Below are 13,413 nucleotides of genomic sequence, written 5' to 3'. Positions count from 1 at the left end.
GAAAGAAAGGTTGTTGCCAGGTCCCACAAGGCCGTGTCTGGCATGTGGAAGAGCTTGAACTTCATGTCATAACTGATAGGGAGCCATTAAGAGGTTTTAACTAGGGAGTGGTAGGTCAGATGCGTGCCGTATGGGGGTGTGGAATGGATATGAGGCCGGAGACGAGGAGGTGGCCAGGACGCTGATGCAGTGATTGGGTAGAGACGTGATGAGTGCCTGACTCCAGGCAGTGGTAAAAGGATGGATTTGTGAGCTCTTAAGAAATAGAATCAGCAGGACCGAGGGAAAATTCAGACGTTGGAGGTAAGCGAGATAGAGAAGTCAAAGACGGCCTCCAGCTTTCTTGCTCGCACAGCTCTTTCTTTGGTTGCTGTTTTTCCACAGTTGCTTACCAATGACACCTAAAAGTTGGCCTAGACTTGCAGAGGGTGGCAAACCTTTCACTGTGTCCTGCCCGTCGAGAAACCATGGGCATACAAAGGCACCAAACAGTGGTCTTTAAATCAACTCGGGTAACTGAGGGGGAGTCATGACTGTAAAGATGTGACACCTGGTCATCTTAATGAAATGACATGGTTGGTCACAAGATATTCCTGTCCAATCACTACTAACTGAAACGTACGAACTGAAACAGGCTGAGTGTGATCTTTCTGTGGCTGAGCTTGGCTCACTCGTCTAAAATGAGACCATTCAGCGGCACCCTTCGGGTTTATGTCAACTCGAAGGGAGATTTCCAGCAGCTACCAAAGATCTGCTCTCACCTGCATCTTGTTCTGTTTTAATCAATGCCTGGATCCAGGCATTGCCAGAAGAAAATAAGAAGATATGGTGAAGATATTGGGGGATATGATCAGAATCCAGATGCGTTTTGACAGCCTTAGACTTCCTCTACCAAGAAGAAGTTAAACAGGGCCACAAACAAACTGCATCGGTTCTGGACAAAGGAGACTGGGTTTCCAAATGGCCTGTGTGTAAAAGAATGCAAGAAGGTCGTTGACAGTGTGTCAGTGCCGTGGCGCGTCTGCCAGAAAGGCTGACGTGATATGAGGCCACGTGAAGGGAAATGGTGTCAAGAGTGCGGGCGGAGATAGACTGTCCCTACTTGTTCCTTGTCAGACGGTGCCTAGAGGGCATGTTCCAATAAAGTGGAATATATTCAGAGGCACACAAAAGGATAGTGAGGGGACCTGAAGCAGTGGAGAGAACAGTTGAAAACCATATTTAGCATGAAGAAAAGAAACCTCGGGGTATTGGAATGCTGTCTTCGAATACCTGAAGCCACACTTGTGGAATTAAAAACCGATCCTAAGTAAGTCCTCAAGGTCTGAAACTACCACGTTTTGCTGACAACTCCACATCTGAAGCCCAGATCACTGTCTGAGGCTCTATCTGTCCATTCAGCCAGAGACCTGGGAGGCCTCCTTACCCCTCCTCCTCCCTCTCCCCTATATTCATTTTGTCACTAAGTCTTGTTACTTTGACCTCCTAAATCTCTCTCTAGTCTGCTCCCTTTTCTTCTGTCTTGTTTTCTATAGTGACCTCAACTCATTTCCCCAATTCCACACACCATATACAGTGATCTTTCTAAAACGCAGACCTCATCACGTTCCTCCCTTGCCTGAAACCCTTTAAAAAGGCCTCCCTGTTGCCTTCAGAGGTCTAATTTTGTTCTTTTTTCCTTTTTGGCCATGCCACGCGGCTTGCGGGCTCTTTGTTCCCTGACCGGGGATTGAACCCAGGCCCTCGGCAGTGAAAGCGTGGAGTCCTCACCACCGGACCACCAGGGAAGTCCCAGAAATCTAACTTCTTTAATGTGGCATCTGAGGCCTTCCACGACGCGGTCCGTAACTACCTCTCCACCGTCCATTCCGGCCACTGGCGCGTCATTCCCAGTGAGCTGTTTCCTGTGCCCCTCCCCCACACACAGCAGGCTAGTTTAGGCCTCGGTGCCTTGGCTCATGCTGGCCTTTCTGCCTCATACTCCATTCTGCTCTTTTTGCCTCATCTCATTCTTCCTTGTTTTTCAAAATAAAGCTGCAGAAACTCGTCCTCTATCATTAGGCTAGGCTGGGAATCACTGCAAGGTGCTTTCTTTGTGCCTTGTCCTCGCTTCAGTCATTTAATAGCACATTAGAATGGAAAGCTCTGCTCGGGGCCCCGAGTCTTAGCCCTCCAGGCACATCCCCAGGGCCTCTCTCAGTGCCAGGCACACAGGTGCTTGAACAGAACTGAGCGCTGGAAGAGTGCCACCCATGTTCCTGTGCCTATTTGCCTCTCCACTCCCTGTACCGTTGGCTTGGGCTTTCATATCCTCTGTTGCTCTGGGTGGGGAGACGGCTTCTCTGATATTTCCCTGACAACTCTTCACTCAGAAGAATGAGCATCCTCGATCCTTTGCCCAACAAAACCTTCCAGGGGTTATTCTCACCTGCCTTCCCACCTCCAACACACTATGCCATTTGGGAGGCCACTGGACAGTCAGTCTTGGAGACCCACCCTTCAGCGGATCTTCCTTTTCACCCATGGGATCCTTTTCCAAGCAGCATCAAGTGTTTCCAGTTGAGGCAGTCTGGCACCCCGGGCCTATTTTCCCTGGAAGAAGGGGCCTGCTGGCAACCACTGACTCTCCAGAGCTATTGGCATCTGAGTGGAGGGCAGCTCTCATCACTAGCACGTGTGCGTGCACGCGTGTAGGCGCCTCTAATTGCTCTGCTGCTGTGATAATCCCTACAGTGTGGGGACCGAGGCTGCGCGTCTCGGACGGCTCTCCTCTCATAACGGCACTAGGAGACCTTCATCTGGGTGGAGTCGCGCAGCCATAACATGACAGCATCTGTGAATGTCTGCCTCTGCCTTCCTCTCTCTCCACATGGGGATGGCGCTTTGGTCCAGACACTAACCCTGCTGGTTGCAATCTGTCTACGCTGAAGGACAAGGGAGAGATTTTAGGTAGGAGAGCCACAGGATTGCACAGGGGTGCACTCTAGAATTTACCAGAAGATGTCACTGTAGGCTTAAACCAGTAAAACAGAGGACCGTCAGCTGAGCATGAAGGTGACTCCATCATGGGGCTTTAAAACACCCATTTATAATGCATGCCTGGAAAAGCTGGTTGAAAGACTAATCCAAATGTGTCACTGCACTTCATAAATTCCTTTTTTTTTTCCAAATAATCAGACTAATTGCCACAAAGCTATGGCCTCAGGCCTAGCATAAAGGCTTGATAAATCCGTACTGAAGGAATGAATGAATGAATACCAAAGCTAGGAGTGGAAGGGCAGAGCCCATGCGAACAGCAGTCACCTTTGTTGGTCAAGGAGGCTACTGGGGGACAAAAGCTGCTACTTGTTAGCAGTGGGTCTCTACAGAGATGAATTTGAGTGGCACCAGCAAAGTCAGCTCCCAGGAAAAGCACTGAGAGAGGTGAAGGTCATCTTGGCCCCCTCTCTGGCCTCACTCCCCAATGCTTCTCCTGTGCCCCATGCTTGTTTATTCCAGAAAATCATAGAAGGTGATTTTTAAAATTTTCTATGATTTTTGCCAGACACTTAGATTCTCCAGAGTTTTTCATATAATGAGGCACGGCCTTCCCAGTTCCAAACTCCTTCCCCCCCTCCTCCCGAGATAGTTCATTAAAGAAGTAATTAAAGGAGTTACAGAGATTCTGCTTTGTGCCTGGTAGAAAGCTGAAATGGACGAGATGAGAGTTGGAGGAGAATGCCTAAAGCCCCTGCCCCGGAAAACCTAGTTTAAGCAGAAATACAAACAACGAATCGCAATTCAGTATCAAAAGTGTTTTCACAAAGGTTCGAGTGTGGAAGTGACACTGAGGAAGAGGTGGCGGCTGGCAGCAAAGGGGTGGGATACATTTTCTCAGAGGAGGGATAGTACTTGGACTGGAACTCGAAGGATGCCTAGAATTTTTCAGTTAAAGAAGGAAGGTCACGCCAGGCAGAGGAAACGCCACGCACAGAACAGAGGCACACGGGATATATAGATCCCAGGGTGCCTTCGTTGCTCCAAGCCCAAGACTTAGGAGGAGAGTCTGCTCAGAGGCTATCAGCCACCAGACTCAGAGAACCACCATCCCTCAGATGGGAATGAATAAATTTCAGAGAAGCTGCAAGCCATTCCCCAGGTTTCTTTTCAGAAACTAAATGTTAATATTCAGCGTTTATTGTTGTCTTCCTTCCACGATAAGCCGGCTCACCCACGACCTCGTCCTTTATCCACTGAACCTGAGCGGAAGCTCATTTATTATGAAAGCACAACTGCTGAGTTGTTTTTCCCCCATCACATTATAAGCCGGGATGCTTCTGGGGTGTGTGTGTGCGGGGGGTGTGTGCACGTGTGTGCGTGCACCTGCTATGTATGGGTGTGTGTGGGTGTGTGGTTTAAAGGTTTCCTAGTCTGCTATTTGAGCAAAGAACTTGATCAGTTTGCAGCTTTAAATTGAAGACAGCCACACAGCAAAGCCTCCACACATGCTGACATCTGGGTGTCCTTTCTGTGGGTAAAGAAAAGGGGCATTTTGGAGCTAATAGAGTTAACTTGCCTCTGCTGGGAATATTAGCACGTGAGCAAAGGCTGAAACCAAGGTAGTAGCTTATATATATGCCATTGGCAGCTACCATGTCTATTTCAGTCAGTGACTAGCCACAATGTCCATTTCTGGAGGCCCCCCCCCGCCACCCGCCACCGGCTGCGCTGCGTATCTCCACATTCCACTGCCATCACGTAGGAGCCATGATGTTATGACAACAGCCAGAATCATCATATCACACACTCTTTCAATGAAGTTTTGTTCTTTAATAAGATATCCCGATTAGGCTAGATATTAGAAAAATGCTTTTATGTACTTAGTAAGAAAGATTAGAACTTGAGCTCACTTGTCAACCTTGTATCACTTCAGTAAAATCACGTGTTTCCACTGAGTCTCTGTTTCACTAATGGGGGTTTGGGGATGGGGAGTATGAAATAAATGAGGTCATTGGGAGGACATCGTCATTGGTTGGAGAGAGAGAAAAGCAAGGAAAGGAGGGGAGGGGAGTGGAGTTTCCGCCGATGTAGTGCTTTAGCTGCAGTACCAGCGAATTGGGTGAAAAATGAGCTCTCTGGACAGGCTAGTGAGACTCAGAGAAGGGACGATAGCACAGTTCACAGGACAACTGCCCCCAGATCGCCATCATTTCCCTTTTGCCTTCCTTCCTGACCAGTGAACATCACATATGCCATGCACCTCCCTGACTCCACTTATGTCACCCGAATCCCTGACCGTTGGCCTTTGTGCTTTGTCCATAGGAACTTCCACTACATCACCATCCTCCGCGACCCGGTGTCCCGGTACCTGAGTGAGTGGAGGCATGTCCAGAGAGGGGCGACATGGAAAGCGTCCCTGCATGTCTGCGACGGAAGGCCCCCAACCTCCGAAGAGCTGCCCAGCTGCTACACTGGAGACGACTGGTCTGGCTGCCCCCTGAAAGAGTTCATGGACTGTCCCTATAACCTAGCCAACAACCGCCAGGTGCGCATGCTTTCTGACCTGACCCTCGTCGGCTGCTACAACCTGTCGGTCATGCCCGAAAAGGAGAGGAACCAGGTCCTCCTGGAAAGCGCCAAATCGAATCTGAAGCACATGGCGTTCTTCGGCCTCACCGAGTTTCAGCGGAAGACCCAGTATCTGTTTGAGAAAACCTTCAACATGAACTTTATTTCGCCGTTTACCCAATATAACACCACTAGGGCCTCTAGCGTAGAGATCAATGAGGAAATCCAAAAGCGTATTGAGGGACTGAATTTTCTGGATATGGAACTGTACAGCTATGCAAAAGATCTCTTTTTGCAAAGGTATCAGTTTATGAGGCAGAAGGAACATCAGGAAGCTAGGCGGAAGCGTCAGGAACAACGCAAATTTCTGAAGGGAAGGTTCCTTCAGACCCATTTCCAGAGCCAGAGTCAGGGCCAGAGCCGGAATCCGAGTCAGAATCCGAGTCAGACCCCAAACCTAAATGCCAATCAGAATGCGACTCAGAATCTGATTCCGAATCTGACTCAGAGCTCGGGTCAGAATCCGAGCCCGAAGGAGAACCGGGAAAGCCAGAAGCAGAACCCTGGCCAAGAGCAGAGCGATGGCGACACCGGCAATGGCACCCATGACTACATAGGCAGTGTAGAGAAATGGCGCTAAATGGCTCCCAAAGGCTTTTGCACACTTCTCCCAAAGCGCCAGTCAAAATAGGGCAAGTCTTCAAACATGAGAGTGGCCAAACACATCCTGCTTCCTTAAGTTTGGAAGTTAAAAAAGTTAAGATGTTGCCTTTACAGTTGCCTTTCAATTCAGTGTTCTACTGTGCGTGGGTAAAACGAATTTCAGTATGTAATTAAATTGTCTTTTTTTTTTTCTTTTTGCTTCGTGGGGAATTTATAAAATCCAAAAGGCAAAGCAGACTCATCAGAAATTGCTGTTTAGGTATTTTCAGAAGTTCTTAAATTAGTCATAGAGACAAAATGAAAACATAAAATGTGGCCGTTTAACTTATAGCTAAGAAATGGACTTTACATTATTCATGATACACTGTTGAAACCCAGTCTTGGACGCAAACATTTTTTTTTCCGGGGGTAAGCATGAATATAACACAAAAGAAACTAAAATTAAACGCGAAACTGTTCACTTTCTTCTGATTTTTAACACGGAATCTATTTAAACAGAATAAGAACTGATGGTAGAGTTTACCAAACTGTAGAAAATGAAAAACTTCTCTCCCAAACATGGGTAGTTTTATGTAAAAATATTGGCTTTCGAGTAGAACGGGACTCATATCTTGTTATTTCAGAGATGTTTAAAATTTTAACCTTTTTCTGCCTTCTACTATTTAAAGGTTTTAAACAGGGTGTATCTCATATTAAATAAAACACTTTTTCCAAATGGAGTACCAATGCAAAGATCTAATTTCCAGATGATTTCTGGGCACTGTAATTTCAACAATTCTGCACTCTTTTTGGCGCTGCTTCTCATTCATTTTAAAGCTTCTCCGAGTTGTGCTCATTCCAAACTAACCCGTTTTAGAATCTTTCTTCATCATCTAAATGGTGTGTTGCTGAATTCATTGTGATAATATAATCCTGGATTAAAGTCAGGACTTTCTTTCTGTAGAATTGTCTTATCAATGTTTGTGTAGTGAGGTCCTTATCAAGAAACTCTTGAACAGGATAATGTGTCTTAAAATATTGCTCAAGTTATTATTCTTGATCAGATAGAATTAAACCTGAATGTGAATGAATTGTTATTTGCTTTCTGTGCATTTTTATTGTAATGTTTCCAGTTGGGCTGGCTATTTTTCTAGCCCATTAGTTCTTTTTCGTGTTGACAGAGTATAGACAATTACAAGAGAAAAAACAAGGGTAGAATAAGCACTAGGATAGTCAGCATTATTCAGTAACACCAAAAGCTTTACCTCCGTACTTTGGGTGAACCGTGTACCAGGTTTTGTTTTGAGAAAACAAAAGGCAGGAGTGTTCTGCACTGAGGTTAAACATCAGAAGCATATGGATTGAAGAAAGTGATTTGGCATTGGAAGTCTGTGCAGAAATACTTTTAGGGTATCAACTGCGAATTGCGCAGGGCAGAAAGAAGGATGTAACCCACCGTGCATGCAGGCATCCTGATTCTGGGCAGTTTTCATTTTATGGGTTTTGCTATCCTTTCGTAAGGACTTACGCTAAGCCCCTGGCTGTCAATCAAAAAGGCAACTGGAAGTGGCATTTATGTTTTCACGAGGGACATGCTTAGACGTGTGACCATAAAGTCACATCTTGTACAATCTGCTCATTTGCATGATCTAGTTTCATCTGTAATAATAAGGCCACAAGCAGGACAAGAAGCTGAGTACTTGGTTAAAAAGTAAATGTTCTTGTCTCTGCACTTGTATCAGTAGATCTAAATTTTGTTTTGTCCGACAGTATCGCAGTCCTGGGAATCTGAGAACTGGAAAACTGAAAGGAGAAAAATTTTCAAAATCCAAAACATCTTGAAGTCAAACTGTTTTAGAGTGAAACCATTTTGTGTACTTTGTGTTTTTAAACTAATGATTCTGTAGATCACTGTGGTATTTCAATTTTGTTTTGTTTTGATTGATATTGTTTGCTCTTAAAACTGATAGGTACTGCTGGAAAGCAGGATGAAGCCAGAGCCAGTGGAAAAGCTTGTTACAGAAAAAACTATTTTGTGTTATTGCTGTGGGTGTGCATGGTTTGCAGAGATTAAGTGCATTTTCTCTGTCTATACTGATTTATTGTATATAGGGGATGTTATAAATATACATTTCGGTCACCATCATGTAAATCCCATGATTTTGACTGTAAACATCTTTCCAGTGGTGTAGCTTTACAAACCATTCACTGATTTTTTGTGTAATTTAACAATAGATATGAAATAAACTTTAAATTACAGGCTCTGAGTAATTTTGTGATTTCAAGGTTTGCAGCCACTAGACATTATGACATCATAGAGAGAATTTTCTTTTCTCAGGGAGTTTCTTTTTGTCCTCTCGGCCGCCAGGTATGGAAATGAGATGAGCCATTCTAATCTAGCACACCCAAATGACCTTAACTTTGGGTGCTTCCTTCTGGGCGTCCACAGTGTGACCTCCTTTGAATAAAACAAAGTTGTCAGTGAAAGACAAAGTTGACTGTGCATTTTAGTCAGCTCGGGCCGCTATAACAAAATACCATAAACTGGGTGGCTTATCAACAACAGAAACTTATTTCCTACAGTTCTGGAGGCTGAAAGTCTGATATCAGGTGGCCAGTATGGTCGTGTTCTGATGAGGGCCCTCTTCTCAGTTGCAGAAGTCGGTCTTCTTGCTGTGTCCTCATATCACAGAAAGTAGCTAGCTAACTCCCTGGCTTTTTCTTATAAGGACACTAATCCCATTCATGAGGGCTCCACCCTCATGACCTAATCACCTCCCAAAGACCACACCTCCACATACCATCACATTGGGATTAGAGTTTCAACATATGAATTTGGTGGAGACAAACATTCAGTCCATTATGCTATGCAAATGAAATATGTGAATGTTTTAATTTATAAGTTATTAAAGGAGATACTCGCACATCTAAGAACATGTTGAAAAGAAGAGTAGCACTTTTTATTTTTTAATCTATCCCCTCTGTCTAGGATAGAGGTTAAAGGTGAGCATTAAAGTATTGGCTTTTAAAGTTGTGAAGACAATATGCTCTAATTGTATTCAGTGTACATATTTTTCCAAACAGACTTATGGTTAGGACTATGGATGGGGATGATTTGTTCTTGCCCTTTTGAAAAGAGAATTTAGATGTCAGTTCATAGGATTAGAGGGACGAAAGCTACAAAATTTGGGGGGTTTAACTATACTCAGCCTGCAAGCTATTCATACTTTAAAAATTCTGCCCATCGACTGTTTATTGAGCAATAATTGGGTGGTCAAAGGTCCTGACTGCAAAAGGGTCCCATGGCCTCCCCTTGGGAGGAACTGTGAACAGGACTGTAGAGGTCAAGAACTTGAAATATTTAGGAAATAAGGATTATTTCCCTTTACCCTCCAGGAGGCTACTCTTGGAGAGTGCTTACTGAAGTGGGGAAAATGTTGAAAACCTGCCCTATGCTTCTGGACACAGAAGCTGAGCAAAGGGTCTACTGAGGTAGCCCAAAAGAGCCATAAAACATCACAGGACAGGCTTTAGACAACTGCATTCTCCCATGCCTGAGACACAGAAGAGACCAACATTGTAGTCCAGGCTGGTGATATGCAACTCCCAGCTTTCTTGCCCTGTGCTGAGGAGTGCTGCTCTCTTGTCTTCACTAGGGATTAAACCAAGCAAATAGACAAAGCCCAGGTGTTTTCTAAAGAGTCTAACAAGACACAGTGTATGCTGACTCCAAATATAACCCCATGGGATTGTGGAATAAGGCAATCGTAATCCCTCAAATGGCCAGAGTGAAGTGAGCTGACAGTTTTAAATAGCAAAAGAATTAGATCAAGACCTCAAAAATCCTAAAGTAAATTTATAACACATCAATCAGACCTTCAGAACTGCAGGAGAAAACTGTCTTGAGGACAAAGCGAATCAGCAGTTTGTCAGTGCAAGTGACACTGTTTGAGCAGGGGTCCCAAAAGGACAGACCTGGGGCCAAATGTGGCTCTCCACCTGCTTCTGTAAATAACAATGTACTGGAACACGGCCATGCCCTTTTCTTTGCATATTTCCTCTGGCTGCTCTCATACCCCAGAGGCAGGAGCAGTTGCAACATACATCTAATGGCCTGAAAACCTAAAATATTTATTTTCTCGCCCTTGAGAGAAAAACACTGGTCAACCTCTGAGCTAGAGAGCCAATCAAAATTTCCCAAATAGTAAAATCTTGGCAGAGTTTATAATGATTCCAGAGTCAGCGAGAACAGAAGGGTGTGATTCAAACAACACACTTCCCAATAAACCAACAACACACCAACATTTATGGGATACCTACTATTATATGAAAGGCACCACATCAGGCCTAAGAACAGGGAAGAAGCTCATCTTTCCTCAAAGGATTATGGAGATCTAAACCAAATGCTGTGCCAGAGAGTGTAGTTAAAAGCTTAATTAGTTCTTCAGTGTGTGTGTGTGTGTGTGTGTGTGTGTGTGTGTGTGTGTTTGATTACATGGTTGTAAAAACGTCAAATGATATAGAAACATGTAAATAAAAAATGAAATGACCAATTACCTACACAATTCTCACTCCCCCAAAGTAACTAGTATAATTATATGATTTCTTCCAGACCTCCTTGTCCTTTTCACATTCAAATCTAATCCCCCCTTCTCTCTCCCCACACACATATAATATTGATAACAAAAATGAAACCATATAGTTTTCAATGTTACTCAGTTTCCATTTTTCTAAGCTCAACAAGGTATCCTGGCTTTCCTTCCAAAATAGGAATATAGTGGATGGTTGACCCTAAGCCCCTAAGCCCCCAAACTGATTCCTGCTGATGTTACAGGTTGAGAATGTTGGCTCTGGATCCATACTGCCTGGGTTTGAATCCCAGCCCCACCATTTACCGGGTCTGTGACCTTGGGGAAGTCACTAACCCTTCCATACCCCAGTTTCCTCCCCTGTAAATGGAGAAAATAATAGCTCCAATTTCAGAGGGTTGTTGTGAGAATTAAATGAGTTCATATTTGTAAAGCGCTTAGAACAGTGCCTGACATAAAATAAGCTTAATACGTATTTGATGGCACTATCATTATTATTGCTACGAGTTTGAAACCTGGATGTCTGATGGATGCCTGGGTCTTTGATAGCTAAAGACTGACTCTGAGATGAAGAATTGAAAGTGCTGGCAAGAAAATAAGCCAAAAGTAGTGTATGTCCTATTGTGATTAATTTAAAAACAACTTTTCTAAAAATTAAAAAAAATATATATATATATATATAACAAATGTTACATAATTAAATGTATAAAAGACCTACCCTAAGGTTTCCTTCTGAGTTTTGAATGTAGCCAGTGACAGATCTCCTGAAAGATCTAATTCACAAAATGCCAAGTGAGTCACCCATACTCTCTCCGGCGGTGAAAATGCATTATCTGATGTCCCTGGCTGATTGGGGACCTACTTTAGTGCACTTACCAAAGATGACTCACCAGCAGGCCCCTTCCTTTCCCACCCACCTCCCCACCCAACATTGTCAGAGTAGGGGCCTGTCTGCACAGTGAGATCCCACAGGGCCCCAAAGGTCTAGCTGCCTCCCTCACCGGTCTGGGTGGGTGCTTGGAATTCCCACACTCCAAGTCTCTACTCTGGGTGAAAGCAGCCTGTGCAGAAGACCCTATTAAAATGCATCTGTGCCACCTAGGAGAGAGGAAGGAGAGTGACCCATTAAAAGCACCTCCTAGTTTATCACATTAGCAGTCACGAAGGGCCCTCAGGGAAGGGGACACACAAGTCTTGTAAATTCAGGTAGTTCACTTCACTTTTTTTAAAAAAGAAAAGAGATAGAATAGTTTGCTTCCCTCTCATTTGAATTTTAAAGTTTTGATCTTATTGCCTGAAGGGCAGGATAAGGTTCAATAATCCTCGTCAAGTCTCACTAAATTGTGTAAATTCTATTCTCATCGTGCCTGGTTAAATCTTGTGACTTCACAAAGCTCAGTAAGATTTACTGATGCCTAACTGGGCCTAAGAAAAGTTTAACAGTTTTTGTGCCTTAAAAATGCTCTACTGGATTTCATGTGACTTAGGAGGACCCGAAAGGAATTGTCGAGTCTTAGCAGAGAGTGCTTTACCATAGCTTGATGGGCCCTGATCAGCCAACTGGAGCCCAACCTCACCAGCTTTCTCAAGGAAACACGGGAGAGGTTAATTCAAACACAAGAGTGGTTTTTTTCTCTCAGGCCTGAAAAAGGTCTTCTGTCCCTGAAACTAGCTAGGGCAGGACCATGCGTCCATCAAGGGCCTTGGGATTACGTGGCAAAGACCTCGTGAATTTGATCCAAGGGGCAGATTTAGGCTTTGCAGAAGTGAACAGGTAGGAAGGAAGGTTAAGTAAGGAGCCTCAGCACTGACTAGTTCAGATGAACAGGATTTATCAAGAACGAGTTTGACCTAAACGGTCATCAGTAGTTTCCCAGTGCTCCTCAGCATCCGTCACTGTTGGAAACATGCTTTCCCCAAACTCCCGGGAACTTGTTTGGATTTACCAGCATTCCCACTCAAGGTCAGGTTTCTATGTAACCCACCTGCATGGTCACAATACCTTCTTAACTATTCTCCTGCCCTCAGCCTCTTTCTTGACCACCATACCCATCTTCCTAAAACTACATCTCAAAACCTAATCCATGGACCTGTGGCCTCAGGAGCTTCCCTGATGTGCTTGTTTAAAGATGCAGATTCCCTGGGCCCCACTGCAGAGGTTCTGAATCAGAATCTCTGGTACAAAGCGAGAGAGCCTGCCTTTTCGGGTGAGATTCTAAGAGGACCGAAAGGAGATTCTAAGATGCGCAGGTACATTGCAGAGCTACTGTCCAAAATCGTACGTCTGGTCGCCGCCCTGCCCTTCTCACAAAGTGCTGGGAGCTCTGCACTGTCCTCGGATGGAAGTCCGCACTCATCAGCTAAATGCGCAAAGCTCTCTGTGATCTGACCCCCCCGCTTTGCCCATGCTCATCACTGAATGCCACCTGACTTGAACTTGAACCTTTGCTTCAGGCTAAAGTTCTTTCCTCCTTGTCCCAGGCATCGGACTTGCCAAATGAATTTGAATGGAAGTTTTTGAGATATCATAGATTCTAACAGGCTCTATATAAAATCTTATTTTGGCCGATTGCCATCTTGACAGAGTTTTAATGAACTCTAATAAGCCTTGGCTTATTAGCTGTGTGACCTAGGG

At 44.5% G+C, this 13,413-nt stretch overlaps 1 protein-coding gene across 1 annotated transcript in view; it reads left to right on the top strand.

Moving 5' to 3' along the window:
- Positions 1 to 6,296, top strand: part of HS6ST2 (heparan sulfate 6-O-sulfotransferase 2) — a 297,714-nt gene extending 291,418 nt beyond the window's left edge. Inside the window, exon 3 of the mRNA XM_007110813.2 lies at positions 5,302 to 6,296. Coding sequence (XP_007110875.1) covers positions 5,302 to 6,187 — 886 coding nt within the window. The 3' untranslated portion in view covers positions 6,188 to 6,296. The remainder of the gene's footprint in view (positions 1 to 5,301) is intronic.
- The last annotated feature ends 7,117 nt before the right edge of the window (positions 6,297 to 13,413 follow it).

This window comes from Physeter macrocephalus, chromosome 21 (genome assembly GCF_002837175.3).
Source record: "Physeter macrocephalus isolate SW-GA chromosome 21, ASM283717v5, whole genome shotgun sequence".
Classification (NCBI taxonomy): Eukaryota; Metazoa; Chordata; class Mammalia; order Artiodactyla; family Physeteridae; genus Physeter; species Physeter macrocephalus.
The sequence above is the reverse complement of the archived record's forward strand: the minus strand, read 5'-3'. Positions and strand labels throughout refer to the sequence as shown.